The sequence below is a fragment of the Crinia signifera genome, chromosome 4 (assembly GCF_055691185.1).
Source record: "Crinia signifera chromosome 4, ASM5569118v1, whole genome shotgun sequence".
In the NCBI taxonomy this organism is placed as follows: Eukaryota; Metazoa; Chordata; class Amphibia; order Anura; family Myobatrachidae; genus Crinia; species Crinia signifera.
The window spans coordinates 303514188-303535665 of record NC_139220.1 but is presented as its reverse complement, the minus strand read 5'-3'; the positions used below and the strand labels follow the sequence as shown (position 1 = coordinate 303535665).

General features: G+C 40.9%; 1 protein-coding gene across 1 annotated transcript; it reads right to left on the bottom strand.

Moving 5' to 3' along the window:
* Window positions 1–17342: 17342 nt before the first annotated feature.
* Window positions 17343–18416, bottom strand: LOC146073260 (uncharacterized). The gene has a single exon (XM_083180447.1). The coding sequence runs from the start codon at window positions 18414–18416 to the stop codon at window positions 17343–17345; it is 1074 nt and encodes a 357-aa protein (XP_083036573.1).
* Between the last annotated feature and the right edge of the window lie 3062 nt (window positions 18417–21478).

The window sequence follows — 21478 nt, the reverse complement described above, 5'->3', positions numbered from 1 at the left end:
GTGCCTCTTGGCTTCTTGCCCTTGGTCTTTTTGGGGTCCCTCTGTATTGTGAGGGGTGATTTGTTTCCCAATGATTGGGCCTGAGTCGTTCCTCGCGAAAATCCTGTTGGGGTAAGTTATCATTTCTCCCCTCTCCGTTGGATTTATCCTTAGGTCTAGCTCCTTCGTTTCTATAGTGTCGTTCTTTTGAATAGTGAGGGGATTGTATAGGTCTCTCATACCGCTGATTGCGTCTATTTCTAGAATAATTTCGTTGTGGTCTTAATGTGTCCCTCCTATGATCGGATTGGTAATTTTGATGTTTGTAATCAGACTGTGGTCTTGATTCTCTGACCTCATTTTTATTTCTATTCTTATATGTTCTTATTTTGTCATTCTGATAATCATCTAGATCTCTCCTAAATTTTCTTTGTTTATTCTCTAGGAGTTCTTTTTCAAATTTCTCGGTCCGCTCGTTTATTAGAATGTCCCTCTCTTTGTAGTCTGTTCTGCTAGAGAATTTATCTAGTCTGGTTTTTATCTCTTCTATTTCTTTTTCTAGCTGGCTAGTTCTCATTAGCCTGTATTTAATCACTAGTTTAAGAAGGTTCATTGAACAGTCATCCAGTAATCTGTCCCATTCTTTCTGAAAGTCTGTGTTCCCATTAAAGACAGAAGGTTTGAGAAGTCTCAGACCTCTGGGGATCATGTTCTTATCTACGTAGTGTTGTAAATTGACACTGTCTAGCCAGTTTTTTGACTCGTTTTTAAGAAGGTCTTCTAACAGATGTAAATCTTTAGACATATCAGGTTCGTTAGTGACTGTCTCCATAGAGGGACCATTTTCCCATTGTGAAAAATATAACTTTCTCCTGTGCATCCGTTCAGAAAAACCACTCATAATTGGATTTCGGGTTCAAATACACACCAAAAATTAGAAAGAGAAGAGCGAACCTCGAAACCAATTAAAGCTGCTGTATGTGGGAGTGTGTAAGGCTCCCCGTATAGAACAAAGACAAAAAAAGAGAGTATACAGCGCTGGGTAGTTCTGAAAGATGACCACTACACACTCAATATAGGAAAATACAAATGCATTTATTGTACAATTAACAATTTATGAGAGTACTCTCTAAAAATAAAATATGAAAAGTACATGTATTTAAAAAAATTTTTGCGCAATGAATAAAAAAAGGGGGGGTTGGTTGGGAGGGAGGTAAAGCTTGCACTCAGCTCCAAAAAAAGAACAAGATGAGGACAGTTCGTATACCAATAATTGGGTTATATTTACCACCAATTGTTTAGAACGTCAGGGTCTCATCTGGGGACCTGAAGGTGGTGCCGGTTAATTCCCAGCTTGATGGTCCAATATATCACAGAGGTTTTTTAGTGCAGGGCTGGTGGGTGGAGGTTGAAGTGGCCACCGCCGTAAAACTCTGCCTTGGAGGTATGGACTTGAGCCTCAGTTGGATTTGAGCAGGAATGTTGGGTGGAAGATGGAGATACCACCGCCGTGGATCACTGCTGAGGGAGGTGGGAACCAATGGCCCAAGGTAGATATGGCTGGTCCGGAATGGGTTCGCTGTGGTTTAGCCTGGTTCAAAGTGGTTCAGGCTCCAGATAGAAGTCCATATGGAGGAATGGACTTAGGGAAAATGACAAAGTCTTCAATAAGGCTCAGCTCAACGCGTTTCGACGTCTATAGGGCGTCTTCATCAGGAGCAGTGATGACAGAATGTAGCAGGAAGCTGTATATATACCCCCTGGGTCAATTGGGGGAGTGTTAGTGGAGGTCATGTGACCATATTGTTAAAACACAGAAATACATATAAATTCAACATAAAATGGCATTAAAATACAATGTCATCAAAGGAAACACAGGAGAAAGTATTTGTACATCTCTAATTCATCACACTGTATAAAATAGGTAAAGAAATGTATGTTTGTTTAGATAAAAAGTATTCAATAAAGTTATATGGTCACGTGATCGGGACAAATCACGTGACTATTCTGATATGCATATTATATTATGCTAGTTATCTGGGGGATCTGGGGGTGATACAAAGAAATGGGATATATCAGGAGGGGATCCCATTGTAAGCGCTAGTGTTCAGCGCTATATCGCATTTGCCATCAGTGTATTAAAAGACTGGTGTTTGTTTCCGTACGCTGTGGTCTCTCTGCCCGGCGGCGGAAGTGACAACATTGGTTGGCGGAGTGTGATTGCACTGGTTGGCGGAAATGACGCACGCTGTGGTATCTCTGCCCAGCGGCGGAAGTAACATCAATGGTTGGCGGAGTATGATTATACTGGTTGGCGGAAATAGCGCACGCCATGTCAAGCGGCGATATGGATCAGTACAGTTCACTTAGGGAAGGGCGGAAGTTGATCTGGTGCCATATTAGGTACTGGCTGATGACTTAAAATCATAATATTGTCTGGTATTCATTGTATATACCGCATAAAACGGCATTATTAGATAGTGTTAATTATCAGGAAGGGCAGACAGCGACCAGGCACCATATTACGTAATGGCAAAAAAATATATATTCAAGATATGTCAGCAATGTCTCTTATAGTAGGTAAACATAACCTCGATGTCAAATTCAGAGTTATCATAAATATAACAAAGGTATAACACTTATCACATAATAATTATAAATAAAAAATAATAATAATAATAGTGAAGAACTATATTGATGATAATAGTCTACTTGGGAGTTGGGACCTATTGTGGATTGGTATTGACCGACCATATATGGTCTGATATAAAAGAAGAGAGGGAGGGACTATATGAAGGAGGATAATATTCTCATTGTTATGAAATATCAGAGAGGGATAATATATGCTCCATATAAATGTATATACATAAACATCAGTATAGAGAGGGTACATATTCATATTGCACGGAGATAGAGGAAACTAGAAATTTTGAAAAACATCATATCATATATTAGGACAGGGTCTACATAGATAAATAGATTCATTCTTGAATAATCATGTTGTAGCAAAGACTCTCGTACAGGGTAAATAATTCTATAGGCTGAATGGGGGTATAATTAACCGCAATAGTCTAACCGTACCTTCATAGCAGTACTACAGAAATTACATATAAATACGTTTATCGAAGAGTCTATAGGTATGAAAGAAAAAAGAGAGAGGGGGTATTCATTTGAAGAAATTACAAAAACACACAGGTGTACTCTCGTACATATAGAGACATGACCAGCAAAGCAAGATTGTAGATAATACAATCATTTTTGTTTTTGTTTTTATATTTGTGACCATTTATAAATATTTGCAAATATAAGAACAAAAAGAGAGGAGGGAGGGGAGTAATAGTGTTATGTGTTCATAGTACACTATTAAGCTCTAAAGCCTCGTTCAGGCCTTCTGGGTGAAGGCTCTTCAATTTGAAGGTCCAATAGACTTCTTGTCGACACAAGCTCTTGTATCGATCTCCTCCTCTTGATGATAGAGGAATATGTTCAAGCCCTATTATATGAAGGTCTTTGGGGTCTTTGTTATGGAATTGTAGAAAATGTCTAGGGACACTATGGCACAGGAGGCCTTTCACAATGTTGCGGCGATGTTCCATAAATCGTGTTTTTAAAGGGCGAGTAGTGCGGCCCACATATCTCAGACCGCATGTGCAGGTCAGAAGGTAGATTACGTAGCTCGTATCACAATTGATAAAATGTCTGATTGGGAGGCTCTCACCCTCTATAGAGACTTCTACGGTTTTTCTATCCATATGGCTGCACATGGTGCACCTATTTTTGCCGCATTTGTGAAAGCCTGCTGGTCTACTTACTAGCCATGTTTCTGGGGGAGGGTTTATGGAATTATTCTCACCATCATCTACCTCTTTATCCTTTTTCGTGGTTTTCAAAAAACTTGGAGCTAAAATAGTTTTTAGTGATCTGTTTTTCTTATAGATTACCGATGGTCTCTCAGGTAGTATGTCTTTTAAAATTCTGTCATGTTTGAGAATATTGTAGTTTTTATTGATTATCTGTTTTATCTGAAAGTGTGCATTGTTATATTTGCAAATGAAAGCCATCTCTCGATTTTTATCTGAAGGTTCTTTAAGGGTGTTGGTGAGGAGACTCTCTCTGTCCATTTCCTGCACTGTTCTAAGGGCATCTTGTAAGAGTGAGTCTGGGTATCCTCTTTGTCTAAAGGAATTTATGATTTCAGTGGCTTGTACATTGAAGGTGTCTAAAGATGAGCAGTTTCTGCGTATACGCATAAGTTGCCCTTTGGGTATATTAATCTTCCATGTTTTGTGATGGGCACTGTTAAAGTGTAAGTAAGAGTGAGTGTCGACTGGTTTGGTATAGTTAGCAGTAGTTATCTGAGAATTCAGAATGGTGAGTGAAATATCCAAAAAATCTATATGTGAAGGGTCAAAGTGTGAAGTAAAAGAAAGGTTGAAGGAATTTTGGTTGAGTGAGGAAACAAAGTGTTGTGCTGAATTAAGATCCCCATCCCAAATAATAAAAAGATCATCTATGTAGCGGCCATAGAAAACCAGGTTCGCGCCAAAGTCGCCGCCCCACACATGGGTGTCTTCGAACTCACCCATGTATAGGTTGGCATAACTCGGCGCAAACCTGGTTCCCATGGCCGTTCCCATCACCTGAAGATAATGTGTGTTGGAAAACAAAAAATAATTATGAGTGAGAATGAAACGAATTGAGGAGATAATAAGAGACTGCTGTTCCTGCGTCAGGTCACTATCTCTCTGTAACTTATTGGTCAGATGTTTAATGCCAAGATCATGAGGTATGTTGGTATATAGAGATTTCACGTCTAAGGTCATGAAGGCATATGTGTCCTTCCACATTATATTGTTGATTCGTTGGAGAAAATGGGTCGTATCTTTCAAATGTGACCTGAGCGCAGGAACTAGCGGCTGTAAAAAGAAATCCACATAATGTGATAGGTTGGTGGTAAGTGAACCGATACCTGAGATAATGGGGCGACCCGGGGGTGAGGAAAGTGATTTGTGAATTTTAGGGAGGTGATAGTAGGTGGGTGTGATTGGATGGGGAGTGTAAAGAAAAAGCCATGTGTCTTTAGAGATGATATCTTTGGTTAAAGCCTCGTCCAGAAGTCTCTTAAATTCGATAAGAAAAGTGGGGGTAGGATCGGATCCCAGGACTTGGTAAAATGTACTATCACCCAACTGGTTGTGTGCCTCTCGTAGGTATTCCTTCCTATCCTGGATTACCAGGCCCCCCCCTTTATCTGCCTCCTTGATGATAATGGAGGTATCTGTAGTCAATTGTTTTAAAGCTCTTCTCTCGGCTCGAGAAAGATTGGAGTTCTGGCGCGTATTAGAAGATTTTTGTTTACACAGATCGTTAAAATCTGCAAGTGTGACCTTGTAGAAGGTTTCTATGTTTGCACTTTTTGCCGAGATTGGAAAAAATTCCGACTTTCTTTTAAAAGTAGATGTGTCATAGATCTTGATAGTGGGTGTATTACCAGTTTCTATTTGATTTTCAAATAGAAGTTCCTGTAGGGTGATGAGGGCTGGGTCATCAGAGGGATCGAGGACTATCGGAAGGGAAGCTTCTGATTGTCTAGTATGTTCTTTGCTCGCAAAATATCTTTTGCGGCACAAAGTGCGAATGTACCTATTTAATTCTACGTATAATTCAAAGATGTTGGGTTCCCTCGAGGGGACATATTTAAGGCCTTTTGCCAGAAGGGATAGTTCGTCCTTACTTAGGGTTTTAGAGGAAATATTGAATACATTTTTATATTCATCTACTTCGTTGGCTATATTCTTCTGGTGTTTTTTCTTTGAATGTATCCCTCCTCTGGTGCCTCTTGGCTTCTTGCCCTTGGTCTTTTTGGGGTCCCTCTGTATTGTGAGGGGTGATTTGTTTCCCAATGATTGGGCCTGAGTCGTTCCTCGCGAAAATCCTGTTGGGGTAAGTTATCATTTCTCCCCTCTCCGTTGGATTTATCCTTAGGTCTAGCTCCTTCGTTTCTATAGTGTCGTTCTTTTGAATAGTGAGGGGATTGTATAGGTCTCTCATACCGCTGATTGCGTCTATTTCTAGAATAATTTCGTTGTGGTCTTAATGTGTCCCTCCTATGATCGGATTGGTAATTTTGATGTTTGTAATCAGACTGTGGTCTTGATTTTCTGACCTCATTTTTATTTCTATTCTTATATGTTCTTATTTTGTCATTCTGATAATCATCTAGATCTCTCCTAAATTTTCTTTGTTTATTCTCTAGGAGTTCTTTTTCAAATTTCTCGGTCCGCTCGTTTATTAGAATGTCCCTCTCTTTGTAGTCTGTTCTGCTAGAGAATTTATCTAGTCTGGTTTTTATCTCTTCTATTTCTTTTTCTAGCTGGCTAGTTCTCATTAGCCTGTATTTAATCACTAGTTTAAGAAGGTTCATTGAACAGTCATCCAGTAATCTGTCCCATTCTTTCTGAAAGTCTGTGTTCCCATTAAAGACAGAAGGTTTGAGAAGTCTCAGACCTCTGGGGATCATGTTCTTATCTACGTAGTGTTGTAAATTGACACTGTCTAGCCAGTTTTTTGACTCGTTTTTAAGAAGGTCTTCTAACAGATGTAAATCTTTAGACATATCAGGTTCGTTAGTGACTGTCTCCATAGAGGGACCATTTTCCCATTGTGAAAAATATAACTTTCTCCTGTGCATCCGTTCAGAAAAACCACTCATAATTGGATTTCGGGTTCAAATACACACCAAAAATTAGAAAGAGAAGAGCGAACCTCGAAACCAATTAAAGCTGCTGTATGTGGGAGTGTGTAAGGCTCCCCGTATAGAACAAAGACAAAAAAAGAGAGTATACAGCGCTGGGTAGTTCTGAGAGATGACCACTACACACTCAATATAGGAAAATACAAATGCATTTATTGTACAATTAACAATTTATGAGAGTACTCTCTAAAAATAAAATATGAAAAGTACATGTATTTAAAAAATTTTTTGCGCAATGAATAAAAAAAGGGGGGGTTGGTTGGGAGGGAGGTAAAGCTTGCACTCAGCTCCAAAAAAAGAACAAGATGAGGACAGTTCGTATACCAATAATTGGGTTATATTTACCACCAATTGTTTAGAACGTCAGGGTCTCATCTGGGGACCTGAAGGTGGTGCCGGTTAATTCCCAGCTTGATGGTCCAATATATCACAGAGGTTTTTTAGTGCAGGGCTGGTGGGTGGAGGTTGAAGTGGCCACCGCCGTAAAACTCTGCCTTGGAGGTATGGACTTGAGCCTCAGTTGGATTTGAGCAGGAATGTTGGGTGGAAGATGGAGATACCACCGCCGTGGATCACTGCTGAGGGAGGTGGGAACCAATGGCCCAAGGTAGATATGGCTGGTCCGGAATGGGTTCGCTGTGGTTTAGCCTGGTTCAAAGTGGTTCAGGCTCCAGATAGAAGTCCATATGGAGGAATGGACTTAGGGAAAATGACAAAGTCTTCAATAAGGCTCAGCTCAACGCGTTTCGACGTCTATAGGGCGTCTTCATCAGGAGCAGTGATGACAGAATGTAGCAGGAAGCTGTATATATACCCCCTGGGTCAATTGGGGGAGTGTTAGTGGAGGTCATGTGACCATATCGTTAAAACACAGAAATACATATAAATTCAACATAAAATGGCATTAAAATACAATGTCATCAAAGGAAACACAGGAGAAAGTATTTGTACATCTCTAATTCATCACACTGTATAAAATAGGTAAAGAAATGTATGTTTGTTTAGATAAAAAGTATTCAATAAAGTTATATGGTCACGTGATCGGGACAAATCACGTGACTATTCTGATATGCATATTATATTATGCTAGTTATCTGGGGGATCTGGGGGTGATACAAAGAAATGGGATATATCAGGAGGGGATCCCATTGTAAGCGCTAGTGTTCAGCGCTATATCGCATTTGCCATCAGTGTATTAAAAGACTGGTGTTTGTTTCCGTACGCTGTGGTCTCTCTGCCCGGCGGCGGAAGTGACAACATTGGTTGGCGGAGTGTGATTGCACTGGTTGGCGGAAATGACGCACGCTGTGGTATCTCTGCCCAGCGGCGGAAGTAACATCAATGGTTGGCGGAGTATGATTATACTGGTTGGCGGAAATAGCGCACGCCATGTCAAGCGGCGATATGGATCAGTACAGTTCACTTAGGGAAGGGCGGAAGTTGATCTGGTGCCATATTAGGTACTGGCTGATGACTTAAAATCATAATATTGTCTGGTATTCATTGTATATACCGCATAAAACGGCATTATTAGATAGTGTTAATTATCAGGAAGGGCAGACAGCGACCAGGCACCATATTACGTAATGGCAAAAAAATATATATTCAAGATATGTCAGCAATGTCTCTTATAGTAGGTAAACATAACCTCGATGTCAAATTCAGAGTTATCATAAATATAACAAAGGTATAACACTTATCACATAATAATTATAAATAAAAAATAATAATAATAATAGTGAAGAACTATATTGATGATAATAGTCTACTTGGGAGTTGGGACCTATTGTGGATTGGTATTGACCGACCATATATGGTCTGATATAAAAGAAGAGAGGGAGGGACTATATGAAGGAGGATAATATTCTCATTGTTATGAAATATCAGAGAGGGATAATATATGCTCCATATAAATGTATATACATAAACATCAGTATAGAGAGGGTACATATTCATATTGCACGGAGATAGAGGAAACTAGAAATTTTGAAAAACATCATATCATATATTAGGACAGGGTCTACATAGATAAATAGATTCATTCTTGAATAATCATGTTGTAGCAAAGACTCTCGTACAGGGTAAATAATTCTATAGGCTGAATGGGGGTATAATTAACCGCAATAGTCTAACCGTACCTTCATAGCAGTACTACAGAAATTACATATAAATACGTTTATCGAAGAGTCTATAGGTATGAAAGAAAAAAGAGAGAGGGGGTATTCATTTGAAGAAATTACAAAAACACACAGGTGTACTCTCGTACATATAGAGACATGACCAGCAAAGCAAGATTGTAGATAATACAATCATTTTTGTTTTTGTTTTTATATTTGTGACCATTTATAAATATTTGCAAATATAAGAACAAAAAGAGAGGAGGGAGGGGAGTAATAGTGTTATGTGTTCATAGTACACTATTAAGCTCTAAAGCCTCGTTCAGGCCTTCTGGGTGAAGGCTCTTCAATTTGAAGGTCCAATAGACTTCTTGTCGACACAAGCTCTTGTATCGATCTCCTCCTCTTGATGATAGAGGAATATGTTCAAGCCCTATTATATGAAGGTCTTTGGGGTCTTTGTTATGGAATTGTAGAAAATGTCTAGGGACACTATGGCACAGGAGGCCTTTCACAATGTTGCGGCGATGTTCCATAAATCGTGTTTTTAAAGGGCGAGTAGTGCGGCCCACATATCTCAGACCGCATGTGCAGGTCAGAAGGTAGATTACGTAGCTCGTATCACAATTGATAAAATGTCTGATTGGGAGGCTCTCACCCTCTATAGAGACTTCTACGGTTTTTCTATCCATATGGCTGCACATGGTGCACCTATTTTTGCCGCATTTGTGAAAGCCTGCTGGTCTACTTACTAGCCATGTTTCTGGGGGAGGGTTTATGGAATTATTCTCACCATCATCTACCTCTTTATCCTTTTTCGTGGTTTTCAAAAAACTTGGAGCTAAAATAGTTTTTAGTGATCTGTTTTTCTTATAGATTACCGATGGTCTCTCAGGTAGTATGTCTTTTAAAATTCTGTCATGTTTGAGAATATTGTAGTTTTTATTGATTATCTGTTTTATCTGAAAGTGTGCATTGTTATATTTGCAAATGAAAGCCATCTCTCGATTTTTATCTGAAGGTTCTTTAAGGGTGTTGGTGAGGAGACTCTCTCTGTCCATTTCCTGCACTGTTCTAAGGGCATCTTGTAAGAGTGAGTCTGGGTATCCTCTTTGTCTAAAGGAATTTATGATTTCAGTGGCTTGTACATTGAAGGTGTCTAAAGATGAGCAGTTTCTGCGTATACGCATAAGTTGCCCTTTGGGTATATTAATCTTCCATGTTTTGTGATGGGCACTGTTAAAGTGTAAGTAAGAGTGAGTGTCGACTGGTTTGGTATAGTTAGCAGTAGTTATCTGAGAATTCAGAATGGTGAGTGAAATATCCAAAAAATCTATATGTGAAGGGTCAAAGTGTGAAGTAAAAGAAAGGTTGAAGGAATTTTGGTTGAGTGAGGAAACAAAGTGTTGTGCTGAATTAAGATCCCCATCCCAAATAATAAAAAGATCATCTATGTAACGGCCATAGAAAACCAGGTTCGCGCCAAAGTCGCCGCCCCACACATGGGTGTCTTCGAACTCACCCATGTATAGGTTGGCATAACTCGGCGCAAACCTGGTTCCCATGGCCGTTCCCATCACCTGAAGATAATGTGTGTTGGAAAACAAAAAATAATTATGAGTGAGAATGAAACGAATTGAGGAGATAATAAGAGACTGCTGTTCCTGCGTCAGGTCACTATCTCTCTGTAACTTATTGGTCAGATGTTTAATGCCAAGATCATGAGGTATGTTGGTATATAGAGATTTCACGTCTAAGGTCATGAAGGCATATGTGTCCTTCCACATTATATTGTTGATTCGTTGGAGAAAATGGGTCGTATCTTTCAAATGTGACCTGAGCGCAGGAACTAGCGGCTGTAAAAAGAAATCCACATAATGTGATAGGTTGGTGGTAAGTGAACCGATACCTGAGATAATGGGGCGACCCGGGGGTGAGGAAAGTGATTTGTGAATTTTAGGGAGGTGATAGTAGGTGGGTGTGATTGGATGGGGAGTGTAAAGAAAAAGCCATGTGTCTTTAGAGATGATATCTTTGGTTAAAGCCTCGTCCAGAAGTCTCTTAAATTCGATAAGAAAAGTGGGGGTAGGATCGGATCCCAGGACTTGGTAAAATGTACTATCACCCAACTGGTTGTGTGCCTCTCGTAGGTATTCCTTCCTATCCTGGATTACCAGGCCCCCCCCTTTATCTGCCTCCTTGATGATAATGGAGGTATCTGTAGTCAATTGTTTTAAAGCTCTTCTCTCGGCTCGAGAAAGATTGGAGTTCTGGCGCGTATTAGAAGATTTTTGTTTACACAGATCGTTAAAATCTGCAAGTGTGACCTTGTAGAAGGTTTCTATGTTTGCACTTTTTGCCGAGATTGGAAAAAATGCCGACTTTCTTTTAAAAGTAGATGTGTCATAGATCTTGATAGTGGGTGTATTACCAGTTTCTATTTGATTTTCAAATAGAAGTTCCTGTAGGGTGATGAGGGCTGGGTCATCAGAGGGATCGAGGACTATCGGAAGGGAAGCTTCTGATTGTCTAGTATGTTCTTTGCTCGCAAAATATCTTTTGCGGCACAAAGTGCGAATGTACCTATTTAATTCTACGTATAATTCAAAGATGTTGGGTTCCCTCGAGGGGACATATTTAAGGCCTTTTGCCAGAAGGGATAGTTCGTCCTTACTTAGGGTTTTAGAGGAAATATTGAATACATTTTTATATTCATCTACTTCGTTGGCTATATTCTTCTGGTGTTTTTTCTTTGAATGTATCCCTCCTCTGGTGCCTCTTGGCTTCTTGCCCTTGGTCTTTTTGGGGTCCCTCTGTATTGTGAGGGGTGATTTGTTTCCCAATGATTGGGCCTGAGTCGTTCCTCGCGAAAATCCTGTTGGGGTAAGTTATCATTTCTCCCCTCTCCGTTGGATTTATCCTTAGGTCTAGCTCCTTCGTTTCTATAGTGTCGTTCTTTTGAATAGTGAGGGGATTGTATAGGTCTCTCATACCGCTGATTGCGTCTATTTCTAGAATAATTTCGTTGTGGTCTTAATGTGTCCCTCCTATGATCGGATTGGTAATTTTGATGTTTGTAATCAGACTGTGGTCTTGATTCTCTGACCTCATTTTTATTTCTATTCTTATATGTTCTTATTTTGTCATTCTGATAATCATCTAGATCTCTCCTAAATTTTCTTTGTTTATTCTCTAGGAGTTCTTTTTCAAATTTCTCGGTCCGCTCGTTTATTAGAATGTCCCTCTCTTTGTAGTCTGTTCTGCTAGAGAATTTATCTAGTCTGGTTTTTATCTCTTCTATTTCTTTTTCTAGCTGGCTAGTTCTCATTAGCCTGTATTTAATCACTAGTTTAAGAAGGTTCATTGAACAGTCATCCAGTAATCTGTCCCATTCTTTCTGAAAGTCTGTGTTCTCATTAAAGACAGAAGGTTTGAGAAGTCTCAGACCTCTGGGGATCATGTTCTTATCTACGTAGTGTTGTAAATTGACACTGTCTAGCCAGTTTTTTGACTCGTTTTTAAGAAGGTCTTCTAACAGATGTAAATCTTTAGACATATCAGGTTCGTTAGTGACTGTCTCCATAGAGGGACCATTTTCCCATTGTGAAAAATATAACTTTCTCCTGTGCATCCGTTCAGAAAAACCACTCATAATTGGATTTCGGGTTCAAATACACACCAAAAATTAGAAAGAGAAGAGCGAACCTCGAAACCAATTAAAGCTGCTGTATGTGGGAGTGTGTAAGGCTCCCCGTATAGAACAAAGACAAAAAAAGAGAGTATACAGCGCTGGGTAGTTCTGAAAGATGACCACTACACACTCAATATAGGAAAATACAAATGCATTTATTGTACAATTAACAATTTATGAGAGTACTCTCTAAAAATAAAATATGAAAAGTACATGTATTTAAAAAATTTTTTGCGCAATGAATAAAAAAAGGGGGGGTTGGTTGGGAGGGAGGTAAAGCTTGCACTCAGCTCCAAAAAAAGAACAAGATGAGGACAGTTCGTATACCAATAATTGGGTTATATTTACCACCAATTGTTTAGAACGTCAGGGTCTCATCTGGGGACCTGAAGGTGGTGCCGGTTAATTCCCAGCTTGATGGTCCAATATATCACAGAGGTTTTTTAGTGCAGGGCTGGTGGGTGGAGGTTGAAGTGGCCACCGCCGTAAAACTCTGCCTTGGAGGTATGGACTTGAGCCTCAGTTGGATTTGAGCAGGAATGTTGGGTGGAAGATGGAGATACCACCGCCGTGGATCACTGCTGAGGGAGGTGGGAACCAATGGCCCAAGGTAGATATGGCTGGTCCGGAATGGGTTCGCTGTGGTTTAGCCTGGTTCAAAGTGGTTCAGGCTCCAGATAGAAGTCCATATGGAGGAATGGACTTAGGGAAAATGACAAAGTCTTCAATAAGGCTCAGCTCAACGCGTTTCGACGTCTATAGGGCGTCTTCATCAGGAGCAGTGATGACAGAATGTAGCAGGAAGCTGTATATATACCCCCTGGGTCAATTGGGGGAGTGTTAGTGGAGGTCATGTGACCATATTGTTAAAACACAGAAATACATATAAATTCAACATAAAATGGCATTAAAATACAATGTCATCAAAGGAAACACAGGAGAAAGTATTTGTACATCTCTAATTCATCACACTGTATAAAATAGGTAAAGAAATGTATGTTTGTTTAGATAAAAAGTATTCAATAAAGTTATATGGTCACGTGATCGGGACAAATCACGTGACTATTCTGATATGCATATTATATTATGCTAGTTATCTGGGGGATCTGGGGGTGATACAAAGAAATGGGATATATCAGGAGGGTTTTCTATGGCCGTTACATAGATGATCTTTTTATTATTTGGGATGGGGATCTTAATTCAGCACAACACTTTGTTTCCTCACTCAACCAAAATTCCTTCAACCTTTCTTTTACTTCACACTTTGACCCTTCACATATAGATTTTTTGGATATTTCACTCACCATTCTGAATTCTCAGATAACTACTGCTAACTATACCAAACCAGTCGACACTCACTCTTACTTACACTTTAACAGTGCCCATCACAAAACATGGAAGATTAATATACCCAAAGGGCAACTTATGCGTATACGCAGAAACTGCTCATCTTTAGACACCTTCAATGTACAAGCCACTGAAATCATAAATTCCTTTAGACAAAGAGGATACCCAGACTCACTCTTACAAGATGCCCTTAGAACAGTGCAGGAAATGGACAGAGAGAGTCTCCTCACCAACACCCTTAAAGAACCTTCAGATAAAAATCGAGAGATGGCTTTCATTTGCAAATATAACAATGCACACTTTCAGATAAAACAGATAATCAATAAAAACTACAATATTCTCAAACATGACAGAATTTTAAAAGACATACTACCTGAGAGACCATCGGTAATCTATAAGAAAAACAGATCACTAAAAACTATTTTAGCTCCAAGTTTTTTGAAAACCACGAAAAAGGATAAAGAGGTAGATGATGGTGAGAATAATTCCATAAACCCTCCCCCAGAAACATGGCTAGTAAGTAGACCAGCAGGCTTTCACAAATGCGGCAAAAATAGGTGCACCATGTGCAGCCATATGGATAGAAAAACCGTAGAAGTCTCTATAGAGGGTGAGAGCCTCCCAATCAGACATTTTATCAATTGTGATACGAGCTACGTAATCTACCTTCTGACCTGCACATGCGGTCTGAGATATGTGGGCCGCACTACTCGCCCTTTAAAAACACGATTTATGGAACATCGCCGCAACATTGTGAAAGGCCTCCTGTGCCATAGTGTCCCTAGACATTTTCTACAATTCCATAACAAAGACCCCAAAGACCTTCATATAATAGGGCTTGAACATATTCCTCTATCATCAAGAGGAGGAGATCGATACAAGAGCTTGTGTCGACAAGAAGTCTATTGGACCTTCAAATTGAAGAGCCTTCACCCAGAAGGCCTGAACGAGGCTTTAGAGCTTAATAGTGTACTATGAACACATAACACTATTACTCCCCTCCCTCCTCTCTTTTTGTTCTTATATTTGCAAATATTTATAAATGGTCACAAATATAAAAACAAAAACAAAAATGATTGTATTATCTACAATCTTGCTTTGCTGGTCATGTCTCTATATGTACGAGAGTACACCTGTGTGTTTTTGTAATTTCTTCAAATGAATACCCCCTCTCTCTTTTTTCTTTCATACCTATAGACTCTTCGATAAACGTATTTATATGTAATTTCTGTAGTACTGCTATGAAGGTACGGTTAGACTATTGCGGTTAATTATACCCCCATTCAGCCTATAGAATTATTTACCCTGTACGAGAGTCTTTGCTACAACATGATTATTCAAGAATGAATCTATTTATCTATGTAGACCCTGTCCTAATATATGATATGATGTTTTTCAAAATTTCTAGTTTCCTCTATCTCCGTGCAATATGAATATGTACCCTCTCTATACTGATGTTTATGTATATACATTTATATGGAGCATATATTATCCCTCTCTGATATTTCATAACAATGAGAATATTATCCTCCTTCATATAGTCCCTCCCTCTCTTCTTTTATATCAGACCATATATGGTCGGTCAATACCAATCCACAATAGGTCCCAACTCCCAAGTAGACTATTATCATCAATATAGTTCTTCACTATTATTATTATTATTTTTTATTTATAATTATTATGTGATAAGTGTTATACCTTTGTTATATTTATGATAACTCTGAATTTGACATCGAGGTTATGTTTACCTACTATAAGAGACATTGCTGACATATCTTGAATATATATTTTTTTGCCATTAATTTTTTACGTAATATGGTGCCTGGTCGCTGTCTGCCCTTCCTGATAATTAACACTATCTAATAATGCCGTTTTATGCGGTATATACAATGAATACCAGACAATATTATGATTTTAAGTCATCAGCCAGTACCTAATATGGCACCAGATCAACTTCCGCCCTTCCCTAAGTGAACTGTACTGATCCATATCGCCGCTTGACATGGCGTGCGCTATTTCCGCCAACCAGTATAATCATACTCCGCCAACCATTGATGTTACTTCCGCCGCTGGGCAGAGATACCACAGCGTGCGTCATTTCCGCCAACCAGTGCAATCACACTCCGCCAACCAATGTTGTCACTTCCGCCGCCGGGCAGAGAGACCACAGCGTACGGAAACAAACACCAGTCTTTTAATACACTGATGGCAAATGCGATATAGCGCTGAACACTAGCGCTTACAATGGGATCCCCTCCTGATATATCCCATTTCTTTGTATCACCCCCAGATCCCCCAGATAACTAGCATAATATAATATGCATATCAGAATAGTCACGTGATTTGTCCCGATCACGTGACCATATAACTTTATTGAATACTTTTTATCTAAACAAACATACATTTCTTTACCTATTTTATACAGTGTGATGAATTAGAGATGTACAAATACTTTCTCCTGTGTTTCCTTTGATGACATTGTATTTTAATGCCATTTTATGTTGAATTTATATGTATTTCTGTGTTTTAACAATATGGTCACATGACCTCCACTAACACTCCCCCAATTGACCCAGGGGGTATATATACAGCTTCCTGCTACATTCTGTCATCACTGCTCCTGATGAAGACGCCCTATAGACGTCGAAACGCGTTGAGCTGAGCCTTATTGAAGACTTTGTCATTTTCCCTAAGTCCATTCCTCCATATGGACTTCTATCTGGAGCCTGAACCACTTTGAACCAGGCTAAACCACAGCGAACCCATTCCGGACCAGCCATATCTACCTTGGGCCATTGGTTCCCACCTCCCTCAGCAGTGATCCACGGCGGTGGTATCTCCATCTTCCACCCAACATTCCTGCTCAAATCCAACTGAGGCTCAAGTCCATACCTCCAAGGCAGAGTTTTACGGCGGTGGCCACTTCAACCTCCACCCACCAGCCCTGCACTAAAAAACCTCTGTGATATATTGGACCATCAAGCTGGGAATTAACCGGCACCACCTTCAGGTCCCCAGATGAGACCCTGACGTTCTAAACAATTGGTGGTAAATATAACCCAATTATTGGTATACGAACTGTCCTCATCTTGTTCTTTTTTTGGAGCTGAGTGCAAGCTTTACCTCCCTCCAAACCAACCCCCCCTTTTTTTATTCATTGCGCAAAATTTTTTTTAAATACATGTACTTTTCATATTGAATGATTTCTCCACCAGCGGGACATGCGAGGGGATGAGTCTACATGACACACCCCTTCACATGGTTGGAGGAGATACGGTGGCAGTGGGCAAAAATTTGGTGGGACGGCAGGGTATGTCTTCTGGAACACGGTTAGCTGCGTCCTTTGCAGCTATATTAGTCAAGCAGAATGAGGGCCATTGTGCTGATACAATTTTCTTATGAGAAACATGCAACACTAATTCCCTTAGAATAATTCTTATGTGATAAATAAGCGTTACCTTTCTAGTAAAACACTTGCCGCATGGAAGCATTTAAATGGTTTCTCTACAGCATGACTCCTCTGGTGTCTAGCAAGATGGCACTTCTGGGTAAAACACTTGCTACATACAGAACATGTAAATGGTTTCTCTCCAGTGTGACTCCTCTGATGTCGAACAAGATCTGGTTTGGTGATAAAACACTTGTTACAATCAGAACATGTCAATGGTCTCTCTCCTGTGTGACTCATCTGATGTATGAGAAGTTGAGATTTACATGTAAAGCTTTTTTTGCACTCTGAGCACATATGTGGTTTCTCTCCTGTGTGACTCCTCAGATGTATAACAAGATGTGACCTTTGGGAAAAACACTTGCTACATTCAGAGCATGTAAATGGTTTCTCTCCTGTGTGAATCCTCTGATGTTTCAAAAGATGCGACTTCTGGGTAAAACACTTGCTACAGTCAGAGCATTTAAATGGTCTCTCTCCAGTGTGAGTCCTCTGATGTCGAACAAGATCTGGCCTGGAGATAAAACTTTTGCTACATTCCGAGCATGTAAATGGTTTCTCTCCTGTGTGACTCCTCTGATGTCGAGCAAGATCTGTCATGGAGGTAAAACACTTGCTACATTCAGAGCATGTAAATGGTTTCTCTCCTGTGTGAGTCCTCTGATGTATAACAAGGTGCGACTTCTGAGTAAAACAATTGCTACATTCAGAGCATTTAAATGGTTTCTCTCCTGTGTGACTCCTCTGATGTTGGTACAGATGATACTTCTGAGAAAAACATTTACTACACTCAGAACATGTAAATGGTTTCACTCCTGTGTGAATTCGCTGATGTATGAGAAGCTTTGATTTACTTGTAAAGTGTTTGTCACACTCAGAGCACAGATGTGGTCTCTCTCCTGTGTGACTCCTCTGATGGATGAGAAGCTGTGATTTACATGTAAAGCATTTGTCACACTCAGAGCACAGATGTGGTCTCTCTCCTGAGTGAATCATCTGGTGGATGAGAAGATGTGATTTACGTGTAAAGCATTTTTCACACTCAGAGCACAGATGTGGTCTCTCTTCTGTCAGCCTCATCATGTATTATATGAGATACACTAGGCAGAATATGAGAACAGCTTTAGTGAATCCTCCAGAGGTGTAAGAAGAAATTACGTCCGTGGTTGTATTTATCAGAGATTGTCCATTCAACAATGAATTCTAATAACCTGTATTTTACCTGACCTGTAACAAGAAAAAGTCAATATTTTAATTATAAATATTACTGGGGTACATTTAATACTTTTATTTTCTTCAATTAAACTTTATTGTGTAGTAATAATAATGGTACACTATTCAATAAATGCAAGAGTGATATATATGCATGGCAATAGGTAAACATCTGAATGGTATATCATAGCAAATACAGCGATCAAGTAATAAGTGCAATAAATCAGTATTGTCAGTCCACTTATATACCAAATAAATAGGATGTAGTATGACATTAATGGGGAATTCACTAAATTAATGACAAAACCTCCAAGAACCTTTGCTGTGATAATAACAGTATTGCTATTCTGAAAAATATTATGAACCAATACATGAGAAGAAAAGAAGAGGGGCACAAAACCTGACCACACAGGACAACTAGCCCTGGCCTCCGGTATCTACTCTGGGACAGAGGTAAGGCTATAATTAAATCCCTTTCAAATGTTGAAGGGAAGATCTCACAAGACTCTCCATTGTTCATGCCATGTGGTATATTTTATAGTATCTGTATTCTACATTGGAATCCCCTCAGTATAATATAAACATAACTTTCCCACATATACACAAAACTTGGGGCTAAGAGATCCTTGTTCAGAGAGGACTCAATCCAGTCCCTGTTAAAAAAACATGGAATAATCTGTTTTGAAACATCTGTAAAGAAGGCAGAAAAATTAAATTATTCTGTAATATTGTAAAAGAGACGCTTGTTTCGTGCTCCCACTTGTATGAATATTTGCTTACTTACAAAGGATTGGATGTGATATTGCCCTAATGTATGGGTTGCCCAAAGCTTCCAATAATCTGATAAAGAGCCAGACTGGAAGTGGTCATCGCTGACATCAGAGATCCTCCCCGGGATCACATTGCCACCCCAGCATATTCACAAGCACACCCAGAGAACCCCATGTTTCCACTCCTAAACATTGTCTTCCTTTCAATCAATCTGTGACGGCTATGTATATGGATATTTATTCACAAACTGCATGTGTCAATGTGCAATGTGGATGCTATGCATGTGCAGTTATTCAATAATCGGTAGGATTGCAATTCCAATAAATAGTGACCCATGTTGAATTAGGTCCAACGTTCACAGTAATGCACCTTTTAAATATAATTCTATTATATAATGTAGTAATAGTAATGATTTATATATTGGTCAAATAAATCTTGACTTACTGATAAGATGACATCTCTAAAATAATATCTAAAAATGCTTGTATATTTATCAGTATATTATCATGTATAATATAATTACCTTACTCTGGGGATCCTTCCTCTGTCTCTCTTACTCCTCCGTCCTCCCAGCTCTCCAACCAGTAACTGACCCAGCAGCTCCTCCATCAGCTCCCCGTGGCCTGATACAGCCTATTTATAGTCACTCCTCCCCATCTCTCCCCAGTAGTTCCCAGGATGCCCTGCAGGAATTCTTACACTGAGAGGTGACATGTAAATTAGGGTCACATAACATTAGTATATAGTCATTCACCACAGCAGCTCCTCCTGCCCAGCTCCTTGTCTTGTAAATGAAGTGTAAATATTCCTAAAGTCACTCACTACAAATCAGAACGAGGGCCGCATAGGCTGGAGGGAATATAAGAGCCTTTGAATTTGTTGTCCATAAGTAGATCAGATCAGCAGCAGTGTTAAGCCTATGGAAATAGCAGTGAGTGGCAGTTAGTTCTAGCCAATCAGGTGGCAGGAGGGGGCGGTAGCCAGTGAGGTTATATGAGTGGGCAAGAGACAGGAAATGAGCCTCTTTGAAGCTGGATCCAGTGGAAAGAAGTCGCGGTGCTGCCGAAGCTAAGTAGACCTGTTACTTACTGTTTGTGTCCAACTATGTCAGGCCGCCCCAAGCACTCAGCTCCCCCTCCCCGCTGGTTAGCTGATGCTGCCCGTCCGCTGTCTAGCGCTGCGGCGCGCGGTGGCGGACGGACGCCACGCGGCCGCAGCTACCACACCGCCCCTTCTCCCTCTGGATCCCCTGCCCTTCCCCAGCACATCATCGCTGGGAGTGGGTGTTGCCGCGACACTAAGCACGGCCGGCGCGCAGCGTAGCGCTGCTGCCGGCACGCCCGTGTCGTCACAGGCCGCGAGCCTCGGTGGCGGGGAGTGACGGGGGAACACTGTTCCCTGATACACCTCCCAGCAGCGCGGCGGTGGTCGGTTCAGACCACGCTGCTGACGCGCTGGCAGGCTCTGGCCTGCGGGCGTCTGGCGCCCAGGTCAGGACCCTGTTTGACACGCCGGGGATGTCAGCCCCCGTTTCTCCCCAGGGCCGGCGGCCTCCCCGCTCATCCACGCCGGCGTGTAGCCCTATGCAACAGATCTCGGGGGGCCCTGCAGCGGGGGCTATCCCCATGGGGCAGGGCCCCGTTATCGCCATTGGTGGGGGTGGACTGGCGCCACCTAGGGGTGGGTTAGCAGCCGGTATTTTCCCCACTGCAGCTCTGGTAGTGCAGGTGACACGGGACCCTTGGGGACAATCCGGCGCCCCAGCACCTACACAGCCAGCAGCTCAGGGTTTTGCGCAGCAACAACACTGGTTCCAGGGTACTGGTGCAAGTGTTGGTTTTCAGAGTGGTTTTCAAGGTTTTCATCAGCAGGGCGCACAAGTCTATGGCGCCCCTGGCATGCCAGCAGGATACCCCCCTTTCCAACAGGCTGCTCCCCAACCACAGGCTCCACAGCCCTGGGCTTTTAATACCCCTCCTGCGCAGCAGGTTTTCGCACATGGCCAGCAGTACTTTGGGCCTCAGGCCCCGTGGACTCCTGCACCGGGTTTCCCTTATTTTGCTGGGACAAGCGGGGTGCCTGGGGGGCCTCACGGCCACAGCGGCGTGGGTTACCCACAGCACCCCGGGCAATACTGGCCGGCCGGCCAGCAGCAAGGT

Excerpts from the sequence above, each read along its gene's own strand:
- LOC146073260 (XM_083180447.1), bottom strand. The coding sequence starts at position 18,416 with ATGAGGCTGACAGAAGAGAGACCACATCTGTGCTCTGAGTGTGAAAAA.